The sequence below is a fragment of the Plecotus auritus genome, assembly GCF_963455305.1.
Source record: "Plecotus auritus genome assembly, chromosome: 4".
NCBI classification, from domain to species: Eukaryota; Metazoa; Chordata; class Mammalia; order Chiroptera; family Vespertilionidae; genus Plecotus; species Plecotus auritus.
The window spans coordinates 117006742-117030986 of NC_137775.1; the positions used below are offsets into that span (position 1 = coordinate 117006742).

A 24245-nucleotide genomic window follows, 5' to 3' on the forward strand; every position below is an offset into this window, starting at 1 on the left:
AAAGTTTTTTTAAATGTTATTGATTTTAGAGAGAGAGGAAGGGAGAGGGAGAGAGAGATAGAAACATCAATAGTAAGAAAGACTCATTGATCAGCTGCCTCCTGCATGTTCCACACTGGGGATTCAGCACGAAACCCAGGCATGTGTCCTGACCAGAATTGAACCATGACCTCTTGGCTCATAGTCAATGCTCAACCACTGAGCCATGCTGGCCAGGCTCTATTTCAATATTTTATTTGATGTCAAAGCATCTTAACTTTGATTTGTATAAGTAAGAGTAATTTCATTAATTTTAGGAGAAATAGTTCTAACAAATATCAGTTATGCTATTAGAATTAAATTGAAAAGGGAGTTAACTCTTGGATTAATTTATTGAAGCACTTATGTAATCTTTTTCATATCCACTTAGGTACAAAACTTTTGTAAGAAAGAATAAGATTTTATTGCATTATATAATTTTGTATTTTACAGTCATAATGCAAACCCATAAGCATAAATATACATGATAAACCAATTAGCAATGTAACTATTAAAAGATTTAAAACATAAAACTAGAATTAACAGGCAAAATACTTAATATGGCTTTTAATGGAAAGTAATTGTTTAGAAATGATTAGTTATTGCCTCATTCTAAGTCATTCCTTATCAAGTGAACATAAAATTATGATCTCCATTTAAAATGGTACTTTATCAAAGCCAACACTACACATTTTGTGACTTTTAGGATGCAATATGATTCCTTGACTTTCTTAAATATATACATATTTATATATACATATATAGGTATACAGTACACACAGTTTTGTTTTAATACTCCCTGAACATGTTGATTAAAACTATTACAATAATTCTATTATAAAACTACTTGGAAAGTTGGCATTACTTCTTGATATTGAAGTTCAATCTTACAGAAATGAAAAAAAGCAACAAAATATTGGTTATAAATACATTCTTTACAAAAAATTGAATAGTGGTCCTGCACTCATACTTCATATTATAGTGAAAATATTTTATTCATTTAATGGTATTTACATCTTGTTGTCCTTGGTTTCTGTTTGAAATTTACAGAACTTAAGAGTGAGAATATTGTAGGCAGGCCTATTTGTTAGATTTTTCCATGTGTTCATTTTGTGTGTAAGTTCCAAATCTTGTTTTTTGAGTTGTTGTTTATTTCTATTTGCCTTGTATTACTGCTGCTGCTGCTTCTTTTGGTGTTCTGGGAACACTGTGTAACTTTACTTCTAGGAACAGGAAGAAAAGATTTAACTCTTAAAACACCCAACTCAGTCTTTGATTTACTGTTGCTGCATTCGGTGGTTTGATGGCTGCTGAGAGGACTGACCTCCTGTCAGAGAAAAGAAACAAAAGAAATTTGTCACATTTGACACTGATACCAACTTTTCTTACCAGGCGGAACACTTTCTCCTGTCTCTCTTTCTGAGGGCCCAGGTAGAAGCTTCTCCCTACACAAAGTTCTCATGGAAAAAGGCGAAGACAACGGACAGAAGCTGAATGATTAGCTTCCTACAGATTTTCATTAGGTCCTTTGTGCTGTCACAAACAAGATACAGGAGTCAGCGAGTCAAGTGCCAGGGTCTGAGATCTCCTCACCAACAGGAGCTTCATAGAAACGGTCAACTGGGACCAACTATTGGTAGGCAGCCGTACAAATCACCTCCCTTTCCCGAGGGAGTCGCCTAACTTTTCTGCTTTCAGATCTGTGAACTGAAACCTGACTACTACTCAATAATCAGCCAACCAGCAAACGTGAAGGGGGTTGCTAAGTGAGCTGCTCCAAAGGCCTCTGAAGCAGTTGACACTGATTATTTTCCCTGTTTTTAAGTTTAAAAGCAATAACACAACCAAACAGCAAGGTCATCTTTAAAAGATTTAACAGGTAAAATACTTAATGGAAAGTACAATTGGGCCTGAGCTGGGAGTTGGATTCTCCTAGGTGTCTTCTGAAATCTGTAAAATGTGACTTAGTTTTGGGCCTAGTTAAGGCTCATCCCAATTTGTAAATTGGTCTAAAACACCAGCAAATTCAGCACACAGAGTATTCAGAAGACAGGGCACATCATAATACAAATAGTGGTTGGTTGGTATACAGAACCCGTGAGGAAGAGAGGCAGGTATAACTATAAATAATTTTGCTACTATCTTTGACCTCCCTCTGGAAGTCCAGAGGTAGTGCCAGGGCCCAGGGAGAGGGAAGGCGCACAGTGTATCCTTGTCTGCCTCTTCAGCTGCATCATGAGGTGGAGGTGGGCTTGGGAGGGGGGTAAGGGTGGGTGTGCATCTTTATGGTCTGAGGCAGGAAATGCCCCCGTGAAATGAAGTACCAAGAAGCACCCACAACAACTAGAAATGTGGTTTGGGTGTTGAAGCTGGGCATAGGAATGTGGGTCTGCGTCAGTCGTTGGAGGTGTGAGGACAGAACAGGAGATGTGATGAGAGCGTGGAGAACCACTGGCTTAGTGAAGCTAATGAATCCATTCAAGCTGAGAGTGTAAGACCAGAACCCAGAGCCTGTTCCTACCACTCTGGCAGCCGAGCACAGGTTTCGAGGTGTTTTCCCCAGAGCTAAGAAGTACCAGAGCCCAGAACTAGGAAAGTTCAGTGTTTAATGCTTCCTGCACTAAAACCCAAGAGTTCTCTGTGTGAAACATATAAAGTTACTGTCAATATTGTGCTCACTAGAAAGGCACTGTCCATAAAGAGCCTTAACGAAATATTGTTAAATCAGAACCATTCATTCCTTCAATACTGAGCATCTGCTGAAAGCAAAAAGGATGCTATAATCTCTGCTTTCTAGAGGGGAAAGTTGGGGGCAGGAAGTAAAGGAAAATACTGTAGGGCAAAGGGCATTGGCGATGGTGCTTCAAGGATGTATAGGGCTGTGACAGGTGAAGAGCAGAGGAAGAGTTCCTGGGTAGAAGGGTAAGCAGATGTGGAGAAGTGTACGTGTGGGAAGAGTAAATTACAGGTAGAAGTAAGTCATGAAGGTATAGCAACCTTCTAAAGATGCATTTCGGAGGAAAGGAATGGAGTGGGAAATAAGGATAACAGATCAGAGCTATGCTTTAGAGCGATGGATCTAACCAAGCGCCCCAGCTGCACGTAAGAATCACCAGGGAGCTTTAAAAAATCCATGTCCAGGTTGTACCTCAGATCAATTACATCAGAACCTTTAGGGAACCTGGTGGGCACTGCGGATTAAAAGCATAGCAAGTGGATTTCCTTATGTAACGGCTGTAAGAACTTTTGCTTTAGGGGGATTTATTTGCATTTTCATGAGAAGAAAGTATTTGTTAATATATGCTTGTTCTATTGATGATTTAAATGTTTGTATGTAAAAAAAAATTTAGAAGGGTGGCCAACATGCCACACAATTAACGAGGCCCACTGCGCTCTCTTTGTTGGAGCAGTAGTGAGTTATATTACAGCAGATGAGGAGTAGGAGGGTGATTCACTCATTCATGTCTTTCAGTGTATAATGGTGGCCACACAGGAGAAACGATTTCAAGCAAGCCAGAGAGCTCTTCTAAAGGGAATTGCTTCCTGATAACAGAAGAAACTGGGCCTCTAACCAAGAAATGCCAGCTGAGGATACAAAGGGAGTGAGCCTGCCAAGCTGTCAGAAGAGCGGCTACTCTGCCCTCTGCTGTCAGGTTCTGAGAAACACATCGTCCAGCCACTGGGGAAGTCCCTCCAAATGTGGTCCTTGGGTCGCTGCCCTAATGCCCACATCAAGTCACATTTAAACAACCACATGGTTCTTTTTTTTTTCTTATGAGTCCAGAGAGTATAAAAGGATACTCTTCAAAACATATTCCTTTTAAAACAAAGCTGTCCTGAGCTGCCCAGAACTTATCCCACTTGCAGTACTATTTTTTATGGATAGTACCTTATTATAGCAACTGAACAGGGTCATGTGACAGAGAGGCAGAGGTACAAAACTGGGTCTCCATTCGACATTTAAACAAAGGCAGCCGGTCACTACCAGTCAACATGTTTATATGGAAAGTGACTTGGCCTGTGGAGAAACAGTGACTCCTTGCTTCTTTTCCTGGACCTGCATGGCTCCTTCCACTAGCTATTTATTGCACAAGGAATCCTAAAGAGTGGGCCTGGAACCCCAAGAAATGTGCTCTCAGCCAAAGCTCAGGGACAGCTCCTGAACACAATATTTTCTAGTTAGAATTCTCAGCAGTGCCTCTGACTACCTCCTCAGATCATCCTTCCTTACGTGCTCTCCAAATCAAGCTTTTGCTGTGCTTCCAAACTGTTCCCAATTGAAGACAAAGAAAAAAGCAGACAGATGATGAGGTGAGTCAGAAAGGACGTGTTCATCTTTACAGGTCACCATGTTTTGCATTTTTATGTGGGACTCAGCCTTGCCAATACCTCCTGGCCCCCTCCTCTTCCCCCAACGCACACAGCTCACATAGTTGCACATATAACTCATCAGGACCGAAGCCTAGTGAAGCAGTGAGAGAACAGGGGCCCAGGCTGCCAGGTGATCAGATAAGGATTCATAATGGAATAGTCTCACCGCCCTCACTTTATAATCCCGCTCTCTGCACTCCCCGACAGGCCTTTGGAAGCCACAGGGGAGTGGATGAGAACTGGGTGTGAGCCACATATTACTAAATGCCTCTGCAAGACCTGAACCCTCACAAAATAGCTACTGGCTAAGAAATAGTTTTATTGTTTCTGTTCACCCAGGAGTACCATGCTGGCCCGCCTCTTGGAATTTATTAACCAATATTGTGGAAGTTATTTAGAGAGCTTAATGATGAAGTCTTTTGGAATCCTGGCTCTTCTATGTCACATTCTGACTTATTTTTAAAGGAAAGTCTCTCAATGAAACATAATGCATGTTCGGGCAAGTTAAGAAACTAAGCTAAAAATAAGATTTTTTAAACATATAAAATATCTTTATATTAATCGCTCAGCCCTTTGCTGTAATTAACTTCAAAATTCCAAAATGCAAGAAATCATAAAAGTTCTCAAATGAAAAGAAAAACAATACATTTTAAAATGAACCCATACACAAATAATAACAAATGAAGACCTTCTCAAAAGACACCCCACATTTTGGAATATAATTTTAGGTAACAAAAAGTACTGCTGCCCTGGCCAGTGTGGCTCAGTTGGTTGGAGTGTCCTCCCATACACTGAAAGGTCAGGGGTTCAATTTCCAGTCAGAGCATAGACCCAGGTTGCTTGTCTAATCCCCAGTCTGGGCAAGTGTGGGAGGCAACCGAGCAATCTTTCACTCTCGCATCGATGTTAAAAAGTCTCTCTCTCTCCTCCCATTTCTCTCTCTCTCCTCCCATTTCTCTCTCTCTGAAGCCAATAAAAAAAGCATGTGCCCTAGTCGGTTTGACTCAGTGGATAGAGTGTCGGCCTGCGGACCAAAGGGTCTCAGGTTTGATTCCGGTCAAGGGCAGATTGCAGATTACAGGGATGATTTAAGGAGACTTGATAGTCTAGGAAACAACCCTACAAGGACAAGGGTATCTGGGTTGCAGGCTCCTCCCTTGCCCAGGTCCTGGTCAGGGCTTGTGCAGGAGGCAACCAATTGATGTACTTCTCTCACATCGATGTTTCTCTCTGTCTTTCCCTCTCTCTTCCACTCTCCCTAAAAAAAATGAATGGAAAAATATCCTCGGGTGAGGATTAATAAAAAAACAAACAAACAAAAACGCATGTTCTCAGGTGAGGATTAAAAGTAATGCTTCTCTGCTCATTCTTTCAAGTTATTATCTAAACAGTAAGCTTTAACAACTTTGCTTAACTAATTAACATATTGACCTCTATCCTATTTCTCACTTCATAGCTGTGCTTTAAAAATAACTTGGTGATTTACATCGAAAGAAGGTTTGTGAAGTCAGTTCCAAAGCTATCCATGTTTGTCTGATTTTGGGGGCAAATGAACACTTACCTTTTGTGACACTGGCATTCTTAGATTATTAACAGTTGGTGAAAATGTAGGGTTGTTTCCTGGACTATCAAATCTCCTTAAATCATCCCTGGAATCTGCAATCTGGAAAATATACTATTAATCAAGCCGTGTTTTCACAGTTATACTGTAACACTCAAGGCACAATTTAAAGTCACTGGAAAAGCAGCAGCAGAAGTGTATCTTTCTCTTCTTTCATCTGCGGACTGGAGCTCTACAGAAAGTACCCTCAAGTCCTATAATGTTCACATGGCAGACTTGAAGCCTTCATGTGAGTTAACAGCAAATGCATGAGAAACATTCCCTAAGGGAAGAGCGCCTATTTAAAAAGTACAAAAATGACCAAATGAGCCCTAAAGAAAAATAAAATCACTTGGCAAAAAAAGAAAGGATATAAAAACTGCAAAATGTTAATCGTTACCTTATTTTTCCAGGGCATAAGTATTTCAGTTCATTTTCAGCAAAGTTAAATAAGAGAGTCAATTCTACTTTGGCCTAGAGATTACAACTCACAAAATATAATATTCTGAGTCTTTCAGTGGAAGCTGCTCAAGTTATGCTCCCCCTCAAATTAAAGGCATTTATCAAGGAACTTTGGTCCAATTTGCTGCAGATAGCATGCCGAAACAGGCTGCACTTTATGCCATTAATGCCTTCTTTCAGATTTTGGGTCACTGATACATACCCATACCTGGATCTCACTTTTCCCAGCATAAAGACTATGACTATGGACATGATACAGGCCAATTATGTTTCTTTGTAAGGAAAGTTGTTGCAGTTGCTCTGCCTCCTGTGATGCTCTTACTGATAGATGACTTGCTGCCAACGTTAGGTAAAAAGCCCAAGGAAACGAACAGACTTAAACCAACGCTGCATGAAGGTGCTGGTGTGATTTGAGCTAATATAACGAACACATGCAATTTTAGCTTCGGGTTTTTCAGAGGAGTTTAGAAAAGCAATCTGTGCTTAAATAGAGATCCCTGTTGCATAAATAATATTTTGGAAAAAAGGGCTTTTCTAAGCAAGGCGAGCGCTGCTCTGATCTAAAGCATTAACCATGCTGTTCCCTAAGGGACGTCTTTCAGGGAAGGAGCATTATAATGTAGCTCCAAGAAGTCTCCACTGCTGGATGGAGTCACTTAACGTCCTCCCTGTTTGTGCTGCTTACCTTGCTTATATCAGACTCAGATTTGCTGGAGCACATACTCTGAAGTTCCTTGACAAGGTCTGCTTCATCATCTGAATCCAGACAGAGTCTTTGATCCAAGTTCAGCCTCAATGACAGATCATTCCCTAAAGACCTAACACAAAGTTCAGAAAAGAGTTTTTAAAGTGAGAGCCACACCCAACCCCTAATATGGAAATCTAGACACCGTACCTGTTTTGAGATTTGGTGTGCGGTAGAAACATTGTTTAAAAAAAATCTTTTAAATGTCATTTAACACAAAAACCCTCTTTCGCAGGATTTTGATACCTCCTCCTCACAATTCTCAGCAGGATCAAATTTTATTCACAAAGAAGTCTTGACTGACAACGTTCCAGTCTCCTTACTCCTCCCTTTCCTTCTTGTCTCCAATGCCGGGTAAAGCTAAGACACTATACACGGTGGCGCAGGGGGCAGTGTGATATAATGGAACAAATCAGAATTTCAAACTTGGCTCTACTACTTACTGGCAATGTAGCTATGGGTCACATTTATTTTCTGCCTTTCCCCCTCATTAACACCTCAGTTTCTGGGTTTCCTTCTGTGATGGATTCCTATGGCTGCGTTACAGAGTTACTGGGAAAATTATACACAACAGGCTAACAGCGGACCTGGCAGGAAGAAGCATGCGATGCCATTCCCTTTATCTCTCTTCTCTCTCTCCACTCTCCTTGCTTCTGTAACCCTGTGAACCAGGGACAGGGTCCTAACTGCTACCTGCAACATTTTAATCGTTACCTTATTTTTCCAGGGCATAAGTATTTCAGTTCATTTTCAGCAAAGTTAAGTAAGAGAGTCAATTCTACTTTGGCCTAGAGATTACAACTCATGAAATATAATAGTTGAGTCTTTATAACATTGTAATTAACTGGTAATAAATGAACAGAAAGGAACAAGGGAAGGCCAGATTTTATAGGCGTGACACTTGTGCAGCTTTGCCAGGAAGCTGCAGTTTAACACACGCCCAGGGAAGTCTGGGTGACTTAGGGAAGTGCTTGCTTGTTAGTCACACCTGGGAACAGGTCATTGGCCTGAGAAGATTTAAGATATTTAATCTCCTAAACCCATTCTCAGCAAACTGCGGCTCGCGAGCCACATGCGGCTCTTTGGCCCCTTGAGTGTGGCTCTTCCACAAAATACCACAGCCTGGGCGAGTCTATTTTGAAGAAGTGGCGTTAGAAGAAGTTTAAGTTTAAAAAATTTGGCTCTCAAAAGAAAGTTCAATCATTGTTCTGTTGATATTTGGCTCTGTTGACTAATGAGTTTGCCGACCCCTGTCCTAAACAAAGGAGTCTGCCCTCTTGCTCTTGGTTTGTAAGCTTTTCCTTGCTTGCGCTTGACTCCTGGCTTGTGGGACTCTCACGCTCCTGCACTTGCCCATGTGGCTCACGGCCATGTGGACCCCGTACAATGGGCTAATGGACTGCAACCAGCCTATTGCTAAACCAGACCCAGCTCCACCACGGAGCGGAAACTCTGGACGCTGGCTTTGCTTCTAGCTCTACTGAATCCCCAGCTGCACCTTTTCCAGGACTAGATTAAGGAAATGGGACTTTGTAAAGACATAACTCTATACAAAGAAAGAACACTCATCCTCCTATGTGAGTCTCAAAGTTCTTTTCTTGAGATGATAAGGGCCCTATTCCTGCTAGCAACAGAGAAAGGCCATCCACGCATTTCTCTGATAACATCAGTGCACACCATTTATTGGGCTACAATGAGGAGCTATTTGCAAACTGCCCAACATTTCTAGTATGTGATTAACCAAATCATTCTTTACCTCAAAATTTGTAAGCTGTAATAATCAACAATTCTCTAAGAGCAATTAAGAAAATAATATTATCACTGTAAACATTTAACATCTGAAAGCAAATGTCATATTATGTTTCTGTAATTCCAGCATTAAAAAAAATCAGTAGGAGATGATATATGTAAATAGTGATTCTGACAAAGGTTTAATCTCCAAGATATAAAAAGAACTCATAAAACTCAATACCAAACAAACAACCCAATCAAAAGTAGGCAGAGGACCTGAAAATACACCTCTCCCAAGAGACATACAAACAGCCAATAGATATATGAAGAGATGTTCAACCTCACTGGCAATTATGGAAATGCAAATCAAAACTACAACTAGATAGCACAGCTGGCATGGCTCAGTGGTTGAGCATCAACCTATGAACAAGGAGGTCATGTTTTGATTCTCAGTCAGGGCACATGCCCAGGTTGCGGGCTTGATCCCCAGTAGGGGATGTGCAGGAGGCAGCTGATCAGTAATTCTCTCTCATCATTGATGTTTCTATCTCTCTCTTTCCCTCTCCTTTCCTCTTGAAATGAATAAAAATATATTTTTAAAAAACTACAATGAGATACCTCCTCATACCTGTTAGAATGGCCATTATCAACAAGACAAGCAATAACAAGTGTTGGAGAGGTTGTGGAAAAAAGGGAACCCTCATTCACTGCTGGTGGGAATGTAGACTAGTACAACCACTATGGAAAGCAGCCTGGTGATTCCTCAAAAAATTAAGAATAGGGCTACCATATGACCCAGCAATCCTTTCCTAGGTATATAACCAAAGAACTTGAAATCATGTATTTGCAAAGATATATGCACCCCTATGTTCATTGCAGCATTATTCACAGTGGCCAAGATATGGAGACAACCAAGGTGTCCCATGCTAGAGGACTGGATAAAGAAGATGTGGTCCATATTCACAAAGGAATAGTACTCAGCCATAAGAAAGGATGAAATAGTGCCATTTGCAACAACATGGATGGACCTTGAGAACATTATGCTAAGTGAAGTAAGTAAGTTAGAAAAAGCTAAGAACCATATGATTTCACTCATATGTGGCATGTAAAACTGAAACTCCTGAATAAGAACAGCAGCGTGGTGGTTGACAGAGGGAAAGGGATAGGGGCTCCTAATATAAGGTGACAGGAGAAGATTTGACTTTGGGGGGACATATGTAATACTTTCAACAATAAAGATTAAAAAAATTCAATAGGTTTCTGAGGGTTGGAGCAATGAAAAAATTAGAAATCAAATGGAAACTGGAGGAAAATGGAGCAATAGGCCTAAAATTCCAAATGAAAATTATTTCCAACCCACAAACATCCTATCTAATAAAAGAGTAATATGCAAATTAACCATCACTCTGCTACACCCACCAGCCATGCCCACCAGCCAATCAGGAGCAAATATGCAAATAAACCCAACCAGAGATGGCTACGGCTACAGAGAGCAGGAGGGAGGCTTGGGTTTCCCAGGCAATGGAGGAAGCCAAGCTTTCTGCCTGCCCTTGCCGGCCTAGGCCTCCACTCAAGGCTACAAAGTTTCAATGATAGAAGATACATAAACCCAAACAGAAATGGCAGCAGCCACGGAGCTGGAAAGAGCAGGAGGCTAGGGTTGCCCCCGGCGATGGAGGAGGCCAAGCTTTCCGCACACCCTGGCCGGCCCAGGCCTCCGCTTAAGGCTACAAAGTTTCAATTATAGAAGATACATAAATCCCAACAGAAATGGCTGCTGCCACGGAGTGAGCAGAAGGCTTGGCTCCGCTCCAGGCTACAAAGTTTCAATTGTAGAAGATAAAAAAACCCCAGATCCCAGGGCCTCCGCTTAGGTTGCCAGGGGGCGTGGCCGGCCTGCAAACCACCACAGGCCCCTTGCCCAGGCCACCCCATGCCCCAAGGGAACCCCCACCCTGACCTGGGACATCCTTCAGGGCAAACCAGCTGGCCCCCACCTGTGCACCAGGCCTCTATCCTATCTAATAAAAGAGTAATATGCAGATTGACCATCACTCCAACACACAAGATGGCTGCCCCATGTGGTCAAAGATCCTGCCCCCATGTGGACACAAGATGGCCACCACAAGATGGCCAGCAGGGGAGGGCAGTTGGGAGGGACCAGGCCTGCAGGGGAGAGCAGTTGTGGGTGATCAGGCCAGCAGGGGAGGGCAGTTGGGAGGGACCAGGCCTGCAAGGGAGGGCAGTTGTAGGCGATCAGGCCAGCAGGGGAGGGCAGTTGGGAGGGACCAGGCCTGCAAGGGAGGGCAGTTGGGGGCAATCAAGCCTGCAGGGGAGTGCAGTTAGGGGTGACCAAGCCGGCAGAGGAGGGAAGTTGGGGGGGACCAGGCCTGCAGGAAAAGACAGTTGGGAGGGACCCAGGCCTGCAGGGGAGAGCAGTTAGGGGTGACCAGGCCTGCAGGGGAGGGCAGTTAGGGGAAAACAGGCTGGCAGGGGAGCAGTTAGGCATCAATCAGGCTGGCAGGGGAGTGGTTAGGGGGTGATCAGGCTGGCAGGCAGAAGCAGTTAGGGGCAATCAGGAAGGCAGGCAGGTGAGCAGTTAGGAGCCAGCAGTCCTGGAATGTGAGAGGGATGTCCAACTGCCCGTTTAGGCCTGATCGCACCGGGATCGGGCTTAAACGGGCAGTCGGACATCCCTCGAGGGGTCCCTGATTGGAGAGGGTGCAGGCTGGGCTGAGGGACACCCCCCCACACAGTGCACGAATTTCGTGCACCGGGCCTCTAGTATACTATATCCTGATAACATAAACTAAGAGTGGAATCATAAAAAAAAAGACATGTCTGGTCTCAAGAAACAATGTACCTCCCAAATTTTTATCTTCAATGATAGCAACAACAGATACTATCTAAAATGGGTAAATGAAGGAACAGCAAGCATATGCATTTTATTCAGAAACAGAAATATATTCCAGGGGAAATAAAACACTATTAATTTAGAAATAGTTTGCTTTTGGGGATAAAACTCAGTGTTTGTTCTTGGGGTCAAACTCAGGTGAGGAAGGTGGGACAGTGGACAGTTGTAAAAAAAAATCAGTCATCTAGAATTTGTTTAAAATGTAAAAATACAGGGTTTTACCATATCTTTATGTCAAAATTTGATAAAAATGAAGCTAATAATATTTCTAACCTTTTCAACTAATTGCTTTAAAATTATATTAATAGTATAATAGTTGCACAACTAAAATGAGAGTGTGTATTGTTTGCTCTGAGTTAATCTGGAAGGGGAACTTACTTTTGTTTTGACAGAGAAGCACTCCTGTTACAATTCAGCTGTGATCTAGCCATATTTTTGATACCTGCAAGGTAAAATGTTATAATTTCAATGGCATGAATCCTTGTCCCTGTGCATCTTGAACTCTGTATTTGAAAGAAACAGACCATGGTCTATGCTGCACTTCTATACTGTTTTTTAACTGAATCCATCTCCTGAGGGGTTTTCCTTCGGGAAGAGTCTGCAGATGTAGCTTCTTGCACAGCCACTGGGGGAAGGTTCCCTAAATTAAGTCCATCTAACACCAGCTGAGGCTCAATTCAGGATCCTGAATTTTGCTTTTATCAATGGTCCTTCTCACTAGTCAAGCCCCTCCCTCTCTATCTTTGCCTTCTAGCACTGACCAGGCAGATCAAGTGCGGTTTCTGATGTGTGGGCCCCCATAATGTATTACAGTGGGTGTGGCATGAGTAGTATACTTGTAGAAACTTAACTTTTAACTGCTATGCATTATTCAGCAAAGAAAGTATGAACTGTGTACAAAAAGATATAAAATAGAAAATATCTGATTGCATTGCTTGCAGTAAATATATTGACAGTATCAGTTATATATACACACAAATGCATAGGTTTGCATATACTGGTAATGTTGTAAAACGTATTTCTTACTGTGGGTTATGGTCAAAAAGTTTGAGAAAATACTGTTAAAAACTATTACAGACTTAAAAAAAAGTCTGTTTTTATAATACACTAAATTTTGTAAGCTTTATAGTTGCTTCTGATTGAATTAAAAGTTGTATGAATATTGCTAGTATACATTATTTCTAAAGCAGTGGTCGCCTACAGGTGGTCCACAGGCCTCTGGTGGTCTGTGAGGTCTGAAAGGTTGGCGATCGCTGCTCTAAAGAATAATTTGGAAAAGTAAATTGAAGATATCCTCATTAAAAGCAAATAATCAAACATAATCTCTGTACTAGTTTCTTTACTCATACTTTTGTCATTGTCAGAAAGCACTGACTAGTGCCTTTCTCTAATGACCAAAAGTGCCCAGACCTGGGCCCTGCAATCCATTAGCCTATGACCTGACATCATGCTTTTCTGTTTGAGGTCAGGAAAGAAAGAGGCATCTCTACTAAACTTTATGACCTTCCATGGTGATCTGCATGGAATGCAGAGTAGTTCCGATTTTGATTTTTTTTTTTAACAATGATGTAAAAACCCCCACCCCAAAGCAATTGCACTATATCAAGTGCAATTATTGGGAAACAAATTTCTGTTATAAAAAAATACAATAAACAGAAAGATATGTCAATCTTTGGTTTATTCATCTAATCATGATGTGTGGTTAAAATTCAAGGCCCATGAATTTCACTCTGTAAAATTAGTTTTTAAAAAATCTTTATTGTTGAGCATATTACAGATGTCCCCTCTGCCATCCATTACCCCCTCCACCCAGATCCTGCCCCATCCCAGGACTTCAGCACCCTATTATCTGTGACCACAGGTAAAGCATATATACATATAAATTCTTTGGTTAATCTCTTCTTGCCCCTCCTACCCCCTTCCCTCTGAGATTCATCAGTCTGTTCCATGTTTCCATGCATCTGATTCTATTTTATTTGTCAGTTTATTTTATTCATTAGATTCCTTGCTCATTTATTTTGATTTTTAGGTTCAATTGTTAATAGATATGTATTTATGGCCACTTTATTGTTCATATTTTTGATCCTCTCTTCCTTCTCTTTCAAGAAGACCCTTTAACATTTTATGTAATATTGGTTTGGTGGAGATGAACTCCTTTAGCTTTTTCTTGTCTGTGAAGCTCTTTATCTGACCTTCAATTCTAAATGATAGCTTTGCTGGCTAGAGTAATCTAGGTTGTAGGTCCTTGCTATTCATCACTTTGAATATTTCTTGCCACTTCCTTCTGGCCTGCATAGTTTCTGTTGAGAAATCAGCTGACAGTTGTATGTATGCTCCCTTGTAGGTAACTAACTGCTTTTCTCTCTCTCTGCCTTTAACCTTTGGCACTTTAATTATGATGTGTCTTGGTGTGGGGGTCTCTTCGGGTTCATCTTGTTTGGGGCTCTCTGTGCTTCCTTGACTTGTATGTTTATTTCTTTCACCAGGTAAGGGATGTTTTCTGTCATTATTTTTTCAAATAAGTTTTCAGTATCTTGCTCTCTCTCTTCTCCTTCTGGCACCCCCATGATGCAAATATTGGTATGCTTGAAGTTGTCCCAGAAGCGCCTTACACTATCTTCATATTTTTGAATTCTTTTTTCTGTTCTGATTGGGTGTTTTATGCTTCCTCATATTACAAATTGCTTATTTGATTCTCAGCGTCTTCTACTCTACTATTGCTTCCCTGTAAATTAGTCTTCATTTTAGTTAGTGTATTCTTCATTTTTGATTGGTCCTTTTTCATGTTGTTGATGTTCTCTCTAAGCTCCTTGAAGTTCTCACTAAGTTCCTTGAAATTGTCTTTAACTTCCTTGAGCATCCATATAACCATTGTTTTGAATTCTGCCTCTGGTAGTTCACTTGCTTCCATTTCATTTAGTTTATCTTCTGGAGATTTCTTCTGTTCTTTCCTTTGCAACATGTTTCTTTGTCTCCTCATTGGTTGCTTCCATATGTTTCTTTGTCTTCTCATTGCTGCTTCCCTATGTTTATTTCTTTTTTTTTTTTAATATATTTTATTGATTTTTTACAGAGAGGAAGGAAGAGGGATAGAGAGTTAGAAACATCGATGAGAGAGAAACATCGATCAGCTGCTTCTTGCACACCTCCCACTGGGGATGTGCCCGCAACCAAGTTACGTGCCCTTGACCGGAATCGAACCTGGGACCCTTCAGTCCGCAGGCTGACGCTCTATCCACTGAGCCAAACCGGTTTTGGCCCTATGTTTATTTCTATGTATTAGGTAGAGATGCTATGTCTCCTGGAATTGGAAGAGAGGCCTTGTGTAGTGGGTGTTCTGTAGGGCCCAGTGGCTCAGCCTTCCCAGTCACCTGAGTTAGGCACTCTAGGTACACCCCTGTGTGGGATGTGTGCACTGTTTTATTGTAGTTGAGCCTTGGTTGCTGTTAGCATCACTAAGAGGAACTGACCCCCAAGCCAACTGGCTATGAGGACCAGCTGCGACTACAATGCGAGCTGCTGTGCAGGAGTCATCCCTATGTAGCAGGACTTGCTTCAGTGGGGCTTTGGTGCTGAGTGTACCCCTTGAGTGTGTCATTCATGGATGTGGTAGGGTTGTCATTTGGTTTAGTCTGAAGCTGACCACTGCGTGCACTGGCTCTGAGGCCTCCTGGGGGGTGCAAAGTCAGCTACTTCTAGTAACCTGCCCTGGGCCACTTGGCAAGAGCTATCAAGCAATCTGTAGATGGCTGCTACTTGTGTTGGGCTTGGAGGTGCCCAGGAGAGGCCAAGCTGTGAACCAAGGCAGACTGCTGCTAGTGCCAGGCCTAGGGTCACTTATCAAGAGGTTTGGGGCATGCTGTCACCAGTTGCTGCTTGTTTGAGAGATTTTATGAAAGTCTGAAGCCTGGGACAGGACAAGCCATTCATGTAGAAATGTCACTGCAAACAACTTGGGTGGGGCTGCAAATTGTGTGACATGGGGTCTCAGGAAATCACCAGGGCAGGATGAATAGTGTGGACCAGGTTGATGGAGACTCAGATATGGTGTCTGCCTATCAGGTCTGTAGCGGGGGGAGGTCTCAGCATAGGAACAATGACCTCTGCCAGTACTTCTGTCTGGGAGAAAGCTGGTCACTAGTTCTTGCCCTGATGCCAGACAATTTAGTTCCTTCCCATATGTCCCTGGATCCTTTCAGCTGCTGCCCCAGTGCTGGAGCTCAGAGGGAGTGAGTCCAAGTAAGTCCATGCAAGGGCCCTTTAGCAGGAACTGCCTGGGACTCCAGCAGTCTTCATGTCATTCAGCCACAATCCCCACTGGATTTTATTGCCCAAAGTTATGAGGATTTCTCTTCCCAGCACTGGAGCCTCCCACAGGGGGGTTGGGGCTGGGACCCCTTGCTCCTCATGTAGATTTCCCCAGTCAAGATATTATTCCTGATTAAAAAAACGCCACATACAGGTGGTGGGCCAGCCCTTTCCACACCTCTGCCCCTCCTACCAGTCTCAATGTGGCTTCTACTTCAATTCTCTACCTCAATCAGCCAGATTTCAGGTAGTTCTGAATGATGGTTCCATAATTTAGTTGTAATTTTGATGTGGTTTTGGGAGGAGGAGAAAACTTTATCTATGCCATCATCTTGACCCTCCATAAAATTAGTTTTCAGATTTTCTAAAACTTTATGTTGAAATCCATGTAAACTATACAATTTTATAAATCTTTCAAATAAGGTTTCATGTTTCAAAGCATATCATATTATGTCAAATACTTTAAAACTATAATCATCGAAAATATAAATAAATTAAAAAATCATTTATAATTCAGTTTTCTGAGTTAGACTTATTTCCATAATATTGCTTTAAATTCATTTTATTGATTTTGTCAATAGCATATACATTGACAATGATTATTGTTTAGGTAATTATTTAGCTCAAGAAAGAAGTTGGTCCTAAATCCTATAGAAATTGTAATAAACTTGGAAATGATAATAAAAAGTCTGAATGGGCCCTAGACAGTTTTCTCAGTGGGTAGAGCATCGGCCTGCGAACTGAAGGGTCCCAGGTTCCATTCCAGTCAAAGGCACATGCCCAGGCTGTGGGCTGAATTCCCAGTAGGGGGCATGCAGGAGGCAGCCAATCAATGATTCCCTCTCATCACTGATGTTTCTCTCTCTCTCTCTTCCTCTCCCTTCCTCTCTGAAATCAATAAAAAAATAAGTTAAAAAAAAAAGTCTGGATACGTGTTTACTTATCTGGGTGCTTATGGATTACACATGTGCCACAGGATTAGATTGTCAGAAAACAGCATTGCACTGGCAAGAAACAAAAACATGGATAGAGAACTCTGTCTCCAGGAGAGGGGATTTTGAGCAGGTAGCCAAGGGTTTCTGAACCTCCTTGTTGTTATCTATAAATGAAGGTAATAATCCTCATCTTAGAACTCTTTTTTATACTATACTGGGATAAACAAGTAAAAGGTATAATTCTTGCTGCAGAAAGTTACTTGGGGAATCTCTGTAGTATACTGGGGGACTGGAATCTAATGAGTTTATTCCCTGACTTAAACATTCTTTGGGAAGTAACAACAGATCTTGGGATCAGAATGTATCCTATAATCAATACATAAAACAAAAAAGTGTAAGTAAAAGTCTCATTTTATTCAGTGACTTTCTATCCAATCACTTTTTTAAATTGTATAAAGCTTTACATAAGTCTCCTTTTTCCCAAATGAGCACCCTCCCCCACCCGCCCCACCACAGCCATTCCCACCCTGGGCAAGCCCCCACCACCCCAGTGTCTGTGTCCATTGGTTTTGCTAATATGCATGCATACAAGTCCTTTGGTTGTTCTCTAACCCCTATCCAATCACTTTTTTAAAAAAAATAATCACAATTTACTAACACACTATTGGGATAAAACTCCAGCATGTATTACCATGGTTAAAAACTGTACTAATTTTTTTTCTTAAAAATCAACAAAATATAAGCTAAACTATGAAAATATATTAATGAACAAAATGTTTTAATTTTAAATTTTAGGTAGTGTATTCTCCTATTTAGCAACCCTGCTACTGTATAGTTGGCACATAATGACACCAAACAGGATAGTTGCAGGTGGCTCCTCAAGACCTAAACTTAATTATATGTGTCAGAAACCCACCATGCCTATGATGTTGGAACATCCTTTCATTCTTTTTCAAATATGGATTTTCTTTAGGGAGGACATTTATAATTTGTGTAATTATTATCTTATTATCAAAACCAAAAGAAAGAGGTCTAACAGCAGAGATAAATGTGTTATCTCTTCTTAGATGAAAACTTAGGTATTTCTTTCTTATATATGACATCCCATTATATAAAGTCTGTTTAATGATTCATTAGAATGTAAACTCAATGAGGGCAGGGATTGTCGCTATGTTTTGTATTCTATTTCCACTGCCTAGAATAGAAGCGGGCAAATGGTACACATTATATATGAAAAAGAAATATGTAAAACAATTCACATATAAAGGTCTTAACTGGCATCAAATATGTCTGCACGCATACTTTTAAAAATTTAAGGTTGGCTTAGAGGTGACATGTAAAAGGAAAGAAATATGCCAAAGTGCAATTATTGCATTACAAAAATTTAAATGTGGACACCACAAATATAAAATAATTTTAAAAAGATCATTAACACAGTAAAGATAAATTTAATATCAGAATTCTAGTATGAAAAATTATTTTCAGGTAAAGGGCTCCAAAATATTTTTGAAAATGTACCTACTACATACTTTTTTATTCTATGAAAATGTGCTTTGAGATACTCAGAATTTTGTTGAATGCACAGTGAATAAAAGAATAAAAACACATTTACATTCAGAAACTAGACCCCAGTGCCCTGGTACCTTTGGACAGCATGCCCGCCCCTCTTACCTTTCTCACTCAGGACCGGCTTCTTCCAGGTGGGTGGAGAGAAGCGGCCAGACTTCTTGTGAGGACCGGTGCTCACCTTTCTCCAGGCACCACTCTCTCCTTTCTTCTTGCTACACTGTTACAACTTGAAACTAGGAACAAAGGGAAACTTCCTCCTTTGAAATCAACTGCATGTTGGTGTAGCTCTGAAACAACACAAATCATGTTTTGCCAAAAGGAAGGTAGTGATAATGCAGTTTCATAGAGTCAAGCAAAATTCTCAAAGGAAGAGACTTTTCAAAATCATGGGCCTGCTTAATACCCAAGCAGGAATTTTGTGAACCAGCACACTTTACTTCGAAGTCTACAATTTAAACATGAGCCAGTAATCGCAAGACAGAGAGACATTCCCGGGGCAATGGTGTGAAATGTTTATTAATGCTGAGATAATTTCTCCATTTACAAGGAGGAAAAACAGAGCTCCCTAGTAACAAAGTAAACAAGTTTACCTAAGAGTGTGAATTTCCTCTCCTCCCAGCAGGAACCCACATACCTGCTCTCTGGAGGGGACAGCCAGGCAGAACAGCTTCATTGAGCAAGATGCTGAGAGTAGCTTTCACCACAGTCTGCAGTCCTTGGCTAAGGTGCTTCTTGGTTGTTTGCACAAGGCCAAGTTGTCTTTTCACCGAGGCTCTTGACAATATTGCTTCTTGAACTCTGGGTGCAATGACAGCATTCCACAGCTTAGACATCCACCTTGCAAGAGAGGGGTGGACTCCTAGTTAGGACCAGGCCTTGCAGGAATTATACACAGCTCTAAAAAGGACAGTTTGAAGGCTATCAAAAAAACATAAGTTTTTCTAAAGACATGCTTCATTTCCCAGGTAAGTTCTGGGACAAGTGTAATGATCTAACCCCAAAGTAGTTGGACTTTGCCTCATAAAAACAATGCATTTCAAATGAAACTGACTGTTTACATGCCCCTCTCCTTTTACTTTGTAAGATCCTGTCATCAGGAATTGATGCCAAGTGTGCACTGGATGAATGCATGAATAAAATACATGGAAAGAGATTTGACTTTAGATTGGGTAAATACACAATGCAATATACAGATGATGTATCATAGAACTGTACACTTGAAAATGACATAATTTTATTAACCAATGTCACCCCAATAAGTTAAATAAAAATATTTTTTTTTTAAAAAAGAAAATAATACATGGAAAGGTAAATTTTTAGACAGAAGAAGTCTGGAAAAAATATGCCTGAAGGTCTGTGTTTAAATGCTAAAACTTATTTGCTTTATTTCCTTAATAAGACACACATATTTTTATATTTTAGTATTTCTGAAACTGGGATCTATCTAATAATCACTGGCAAATTATATCTGCCTGTCCCAAGGCCAGGGCTCAGTCTCTGTGCTAGGGTGGGCTTAGTCCTGCAGAAAGGGGTCAGGTCAACCAGCCTCAGGCAGACCTTTGCATTAATGACTGTAGCAGTGGAACAAGTTTGGAGTAACTAATACCAATTAACATTTCTTCAAAAAAAGATTATATTTTGCTGTAGCCTTAATTGATTAAAGTTATAGAGCCAAAACCACATCTTCCAGAAGAAGAAATTTTTCAAAGCCTTTTAAGACTGTTAAAACTTACCCATGTATCAAGCATCTATCATAAGCTTCTCTGTTACTGCCTGGTGATATGTAATTCAAGGAAAAAAACCCAACAATACAGAATGTAGAAAAAAATCTGGTAGTCAATCACATGAGTCAAACTTGCACAGTTACTTCTAAAAGTGCTAAAGGGGTACAGATGATAAGCTTTTTTTTTTTTTTAAATGAGTTCTTTCATATGGCTGTTGGGAGACATTTCTCCACGACATACCTTCACATTGTATGTCAGCTTTGTTCTGGACTATCTTTCCAAGGATGTTAGTAGAGCACGCAGCCTTGGAAGACAGAGCCAGTGTCTCCTGGAGCAGTTGGCAGGTGTGTGTCCTGGCCAGGATAATAAAAGGAATGCATCCTTCCAGGGCAAAGGGTGGGCCGGGTCTGACAGCACCCCTTTTAGAAGCCTGGGGATTCTCAAGCTGAGAGCTCTGCAGCTGTGACTCCTGCAAAGTCAGAATCCACCTGGGTTACTGTGCACTGCCCAGGGGGACTTGACGAGTAGGGGAACCAGTGAAATATAAAGCCCAGGCTGGGCTGTGTTGTGAGGAATGAAGTCTTTGGCCTCTGACCCCAAACCCTGAACCTGTGGCAGAATAACTTGTTAGCTTGCAAATAGGGTACAAATCTCAGAGCCTCAAAAGTTCTGATAGGAAAGGCCAAAGTTGGCTCCTAAGAATCTCGAGACTCTGGATGTGAAAGGCTTAAATGTAATTGTAATATTGATGAAAAAGGGCATAATTAGAGGAATAAATGTATTTTTGCTCCTTTTTTAAAATCCTCACTTGAGGATATATTTATTGCGTTTTAGAGAGAGAAGAAGGGAGAGAGAGAGAAACATTGATCAGCTGCCTCCTGTACGCACCCGACCAGGGATCAAACCCGAAACCTTTTTGGTGTAACAAGACAGGATGACAAACAGGAAGTACTTTGGCCTCAGAAGTGCTTCAGGTGTGCCAAAGCGGGCCAGGCAGGAGTTGAGCTGGTGCCAGAGGCCAGGGCCCAGTTGAAGGCCTTGCACACGGGGTGGCGGGAGAGAGCACCTGACCTCTGAGCCAGCAGAACATGAGGGCTTGGGTTAGAACGGTGCTGCTTTTCTTACTGAGCTGCCTGGCTGGGGCTGTATTTGTGCTCTTTAGCAAGGGAATGCTGGGTATATATTAAACATGGTAATTCTTCCTTTCCCCCAATTGGCTTTGATTAAATTGACAGTTTCTCTTATAATGAAGAAGATATATTATTTGCATCCCTGCTTTCTAAAACGGGTTTCTGCCCAGGATGCCAGAAATTGCAGAATCAAAGCTGACAGCCAATCACAGAACCCTTACCAAGCTGGAGTGTGACAATTTTTTTCTCCTTTTCAATTTCCTCCTGATTTTCTATTTCATTAACCTTATTATTTATATGTCTGTTCTCATAAGCTGCTACTAAGAAAAGCATGGTAAGTATGTAAGTCTCATTAATATAGCAGGAAGCTTTTAATTCAATAAAATGTAAGGTTTTGGTTTGGTTACAGGATACTTGACTGAATTCCTCATGTGGGCCTTCCCTAGCGAGTCACACGTGACTTTGATGAGAGTTTTATAAAAGAGGGAAACTGCTATCTAGCTCTTAGTAAAAATAGTTTCCTTAGGAGTTAGCCAACGGACAAGTCACAGCTGTCCTCTGACGCTCCATGCTGATGACAGGAGGTAGCACAAGGTAGCACCACCAGCATTCTCACTCTCAAACAAATTAGCCACGGCTCTAGGTTAAAAAGGCAAGTAAGGTGAAATGACACTTACTTCACTGTCACTTGGGCATGTCCTGGGACTACAGGACACGACAGGAAATACTTTGGCCCAAGAAGTGCTTCAGGTGTGCCCAAGCGGGCCAGGCAGGAGTTGAGCTGGCGCCAGACAGCCAGGGCCCAGTCCACTGTCTTGCACATGGGATCGCAGGGAGAGGGCACCCGACCTCGGAGCTAGAGAGGCAGGGAGGGGAAACACGAGGGTTGGGTTAGAACAGTGCTTTTTTTCCTTTATTTAAAAAAAAATGTTTATTGATATCAGAGAGGAAGAGAGGGGGAGAGAAATAGAAACATCAATGATGAGAGAGAATCATTGATTGGCTGCCTCCTGCACATCCCAGACTGGGAATCAAGCCTGCAACCTGGGCATGTGCTCTGAGTGGGAATCAAATTGTGATTTCCTGGTTCATAGGTCGATGCTCAACCACTGAGCCGCGCCTGCTGGGCCTTTTCCTTTTGCTTTTAACAAGTCCAAAATTAAAAATGTAAACATTGAAAACTACTAAGTAAAATTCTACAAAGTATAATTCTATCTTTACTTGGAGTGGTTGAAGAAGGGATCCTACCTAATAAAAGAGTACTATGCAAATTAACCATCACTCCACTACACCCACCAGCCATGCCCACCAGCCAATCAGGAGCGGATATGCAAATAAACCCAACCAAGATGGCTATGGCCACAGAGAGCAGGAGGGAGGCTTGGGTTTCCCAGGCAATGGAGGAAGCCAAGCTTTCCGCCTGCCCTTGCCGGCCTAGGCCTCCACTCAAGGCTACAAAGTTTCAATGATAGAAGATACATAAACCCAAACAGAAATGGCGGCAGCCATGGAGCTGGAAAGAGCAGGAGGCTAGGGTTGCCCCCGGCGATGGAGGAAGCCAAGCTTTCCGCACACCCTGGCCGGCCCAGGCCTCCGCTTAAGGCTACGAAGTTTCAATTATAGAAGATACATAAATCCCAATAGAAATGGCTGCCGCCACGGAGCAAGCAGAAGATTTGGCTCTGCTCCAGGCTACAAAGTTTCAATTGTAGAAGATAAATAAACCCCAGATACCAGGGCGTCCTCTTGGGTCACCAGGGGGCGTGGCCGGCCTGCAAACCACCACAGGCCCCTTGCCCAGGCTGCCCCACGCCCCAAGGGAACTCTCACCCTGATCCAGGACACCCTTCAGGGCAAACCAGCTGGCCCCCACCCGTGCACCAGGCCTCTATCCTATCTAATAAAAGAGTAATATGCAGATTGACCATCACTCCAACATACAAGATGGCTGCCCCCATGTGGACACAAGATGGCCACCACAAGATGGCCAGCAAGGAAGGGCAGTTGGGAGGGACCAGGCCTGCAAGGGAGGACAGTTGTGGGCAATCAGGCCAGCAGGGGAGGGCAGTTGGGAGGGACCAGGCCTGCAAGGGAAGGCAGTTGGGGGTGATCAAGCCTGCAGGGGAGGGCAGTTAGGGGTGACCCGACTGGCAGAGGAGGAAAGTTGGGGGCGACCAGGCCTGCAGGGAAAGGCAGTTGGAAGGGACCCAGGCCTGCAGGGAAAGGCAGTTGGGAGGGACCCAGGCCTGCAGGGGAGGGCAGTTAAGGGTGACCAGGCCTGCAGGGGAGGGCAATTAGGGGCTAATAGGCTGGCAGGGGAGTGGTTAGGGGGTGATCAAGCTGGCAGGCAGAAGCGGTTAGGGGCAACCAGGAAGGCAAGCAGGCAAGCAGTTGGGAGCCAGCAGTCCTGGATTGTGAGAGGGATGTCCAACTGCCCGTTTAGGCCTGATCGCACCGGGATCGGGCTTAAACGGGCAGTCGGACATCCCTCGAGGGGTCTCAGATTGGAGAGGGTGCAGGCTGGACTGAGGGACACCCCTCTCCCCCGTACACGAATTTTGTGCACCGGGCCTCTAGTAGTTAATAACACATTATTATGTGTGTTAGCATGAGAAAGAGACCTGTAGCTTATCATATGAAACAAAAAGGTTCAGACACAATGGAGAAATAAATAGGCTAAGGAGAAACCTTGGATGAATTCATCAACAATTCTGGAAGACATCATTATTCACATGGAT

General features: G+C 42.2%; 1 protein-coding gene across 1 annotated transcript in view; it reads right to left on the minus strand.

Annotated features, from left to right (window-relative positions):
- Positions 1-469: 469 nt before the first annotated feature.
- Positions 470-24245, minus strand: part of CTTNBP2 (cortactin binding protein 2) — a 194806-nt gene continuing 171030 nt past the window's right edge. The window contains 9 exon segments of the mRNA XM_080666006.1: positions 470-1131; positions 1133-1345; positions 5951-6052; positions 7137-7269; positions 12220-12283; positions 18756-18872; positions 18875-18940; positions 19288-19490; positions 22185-22363. Coding sequence (XP_080522132.1) covers positions 1099-1131; positions 1133-1345; positions 5951-6052; positions 7137-7269; positions 12220-12283; positions 18756-18872; positions 18875-18940; positions 19288-19490; positions 22185-22363 — 1110 coding nt within the window. The 3' untranslated portion in view covers positions 470-1098.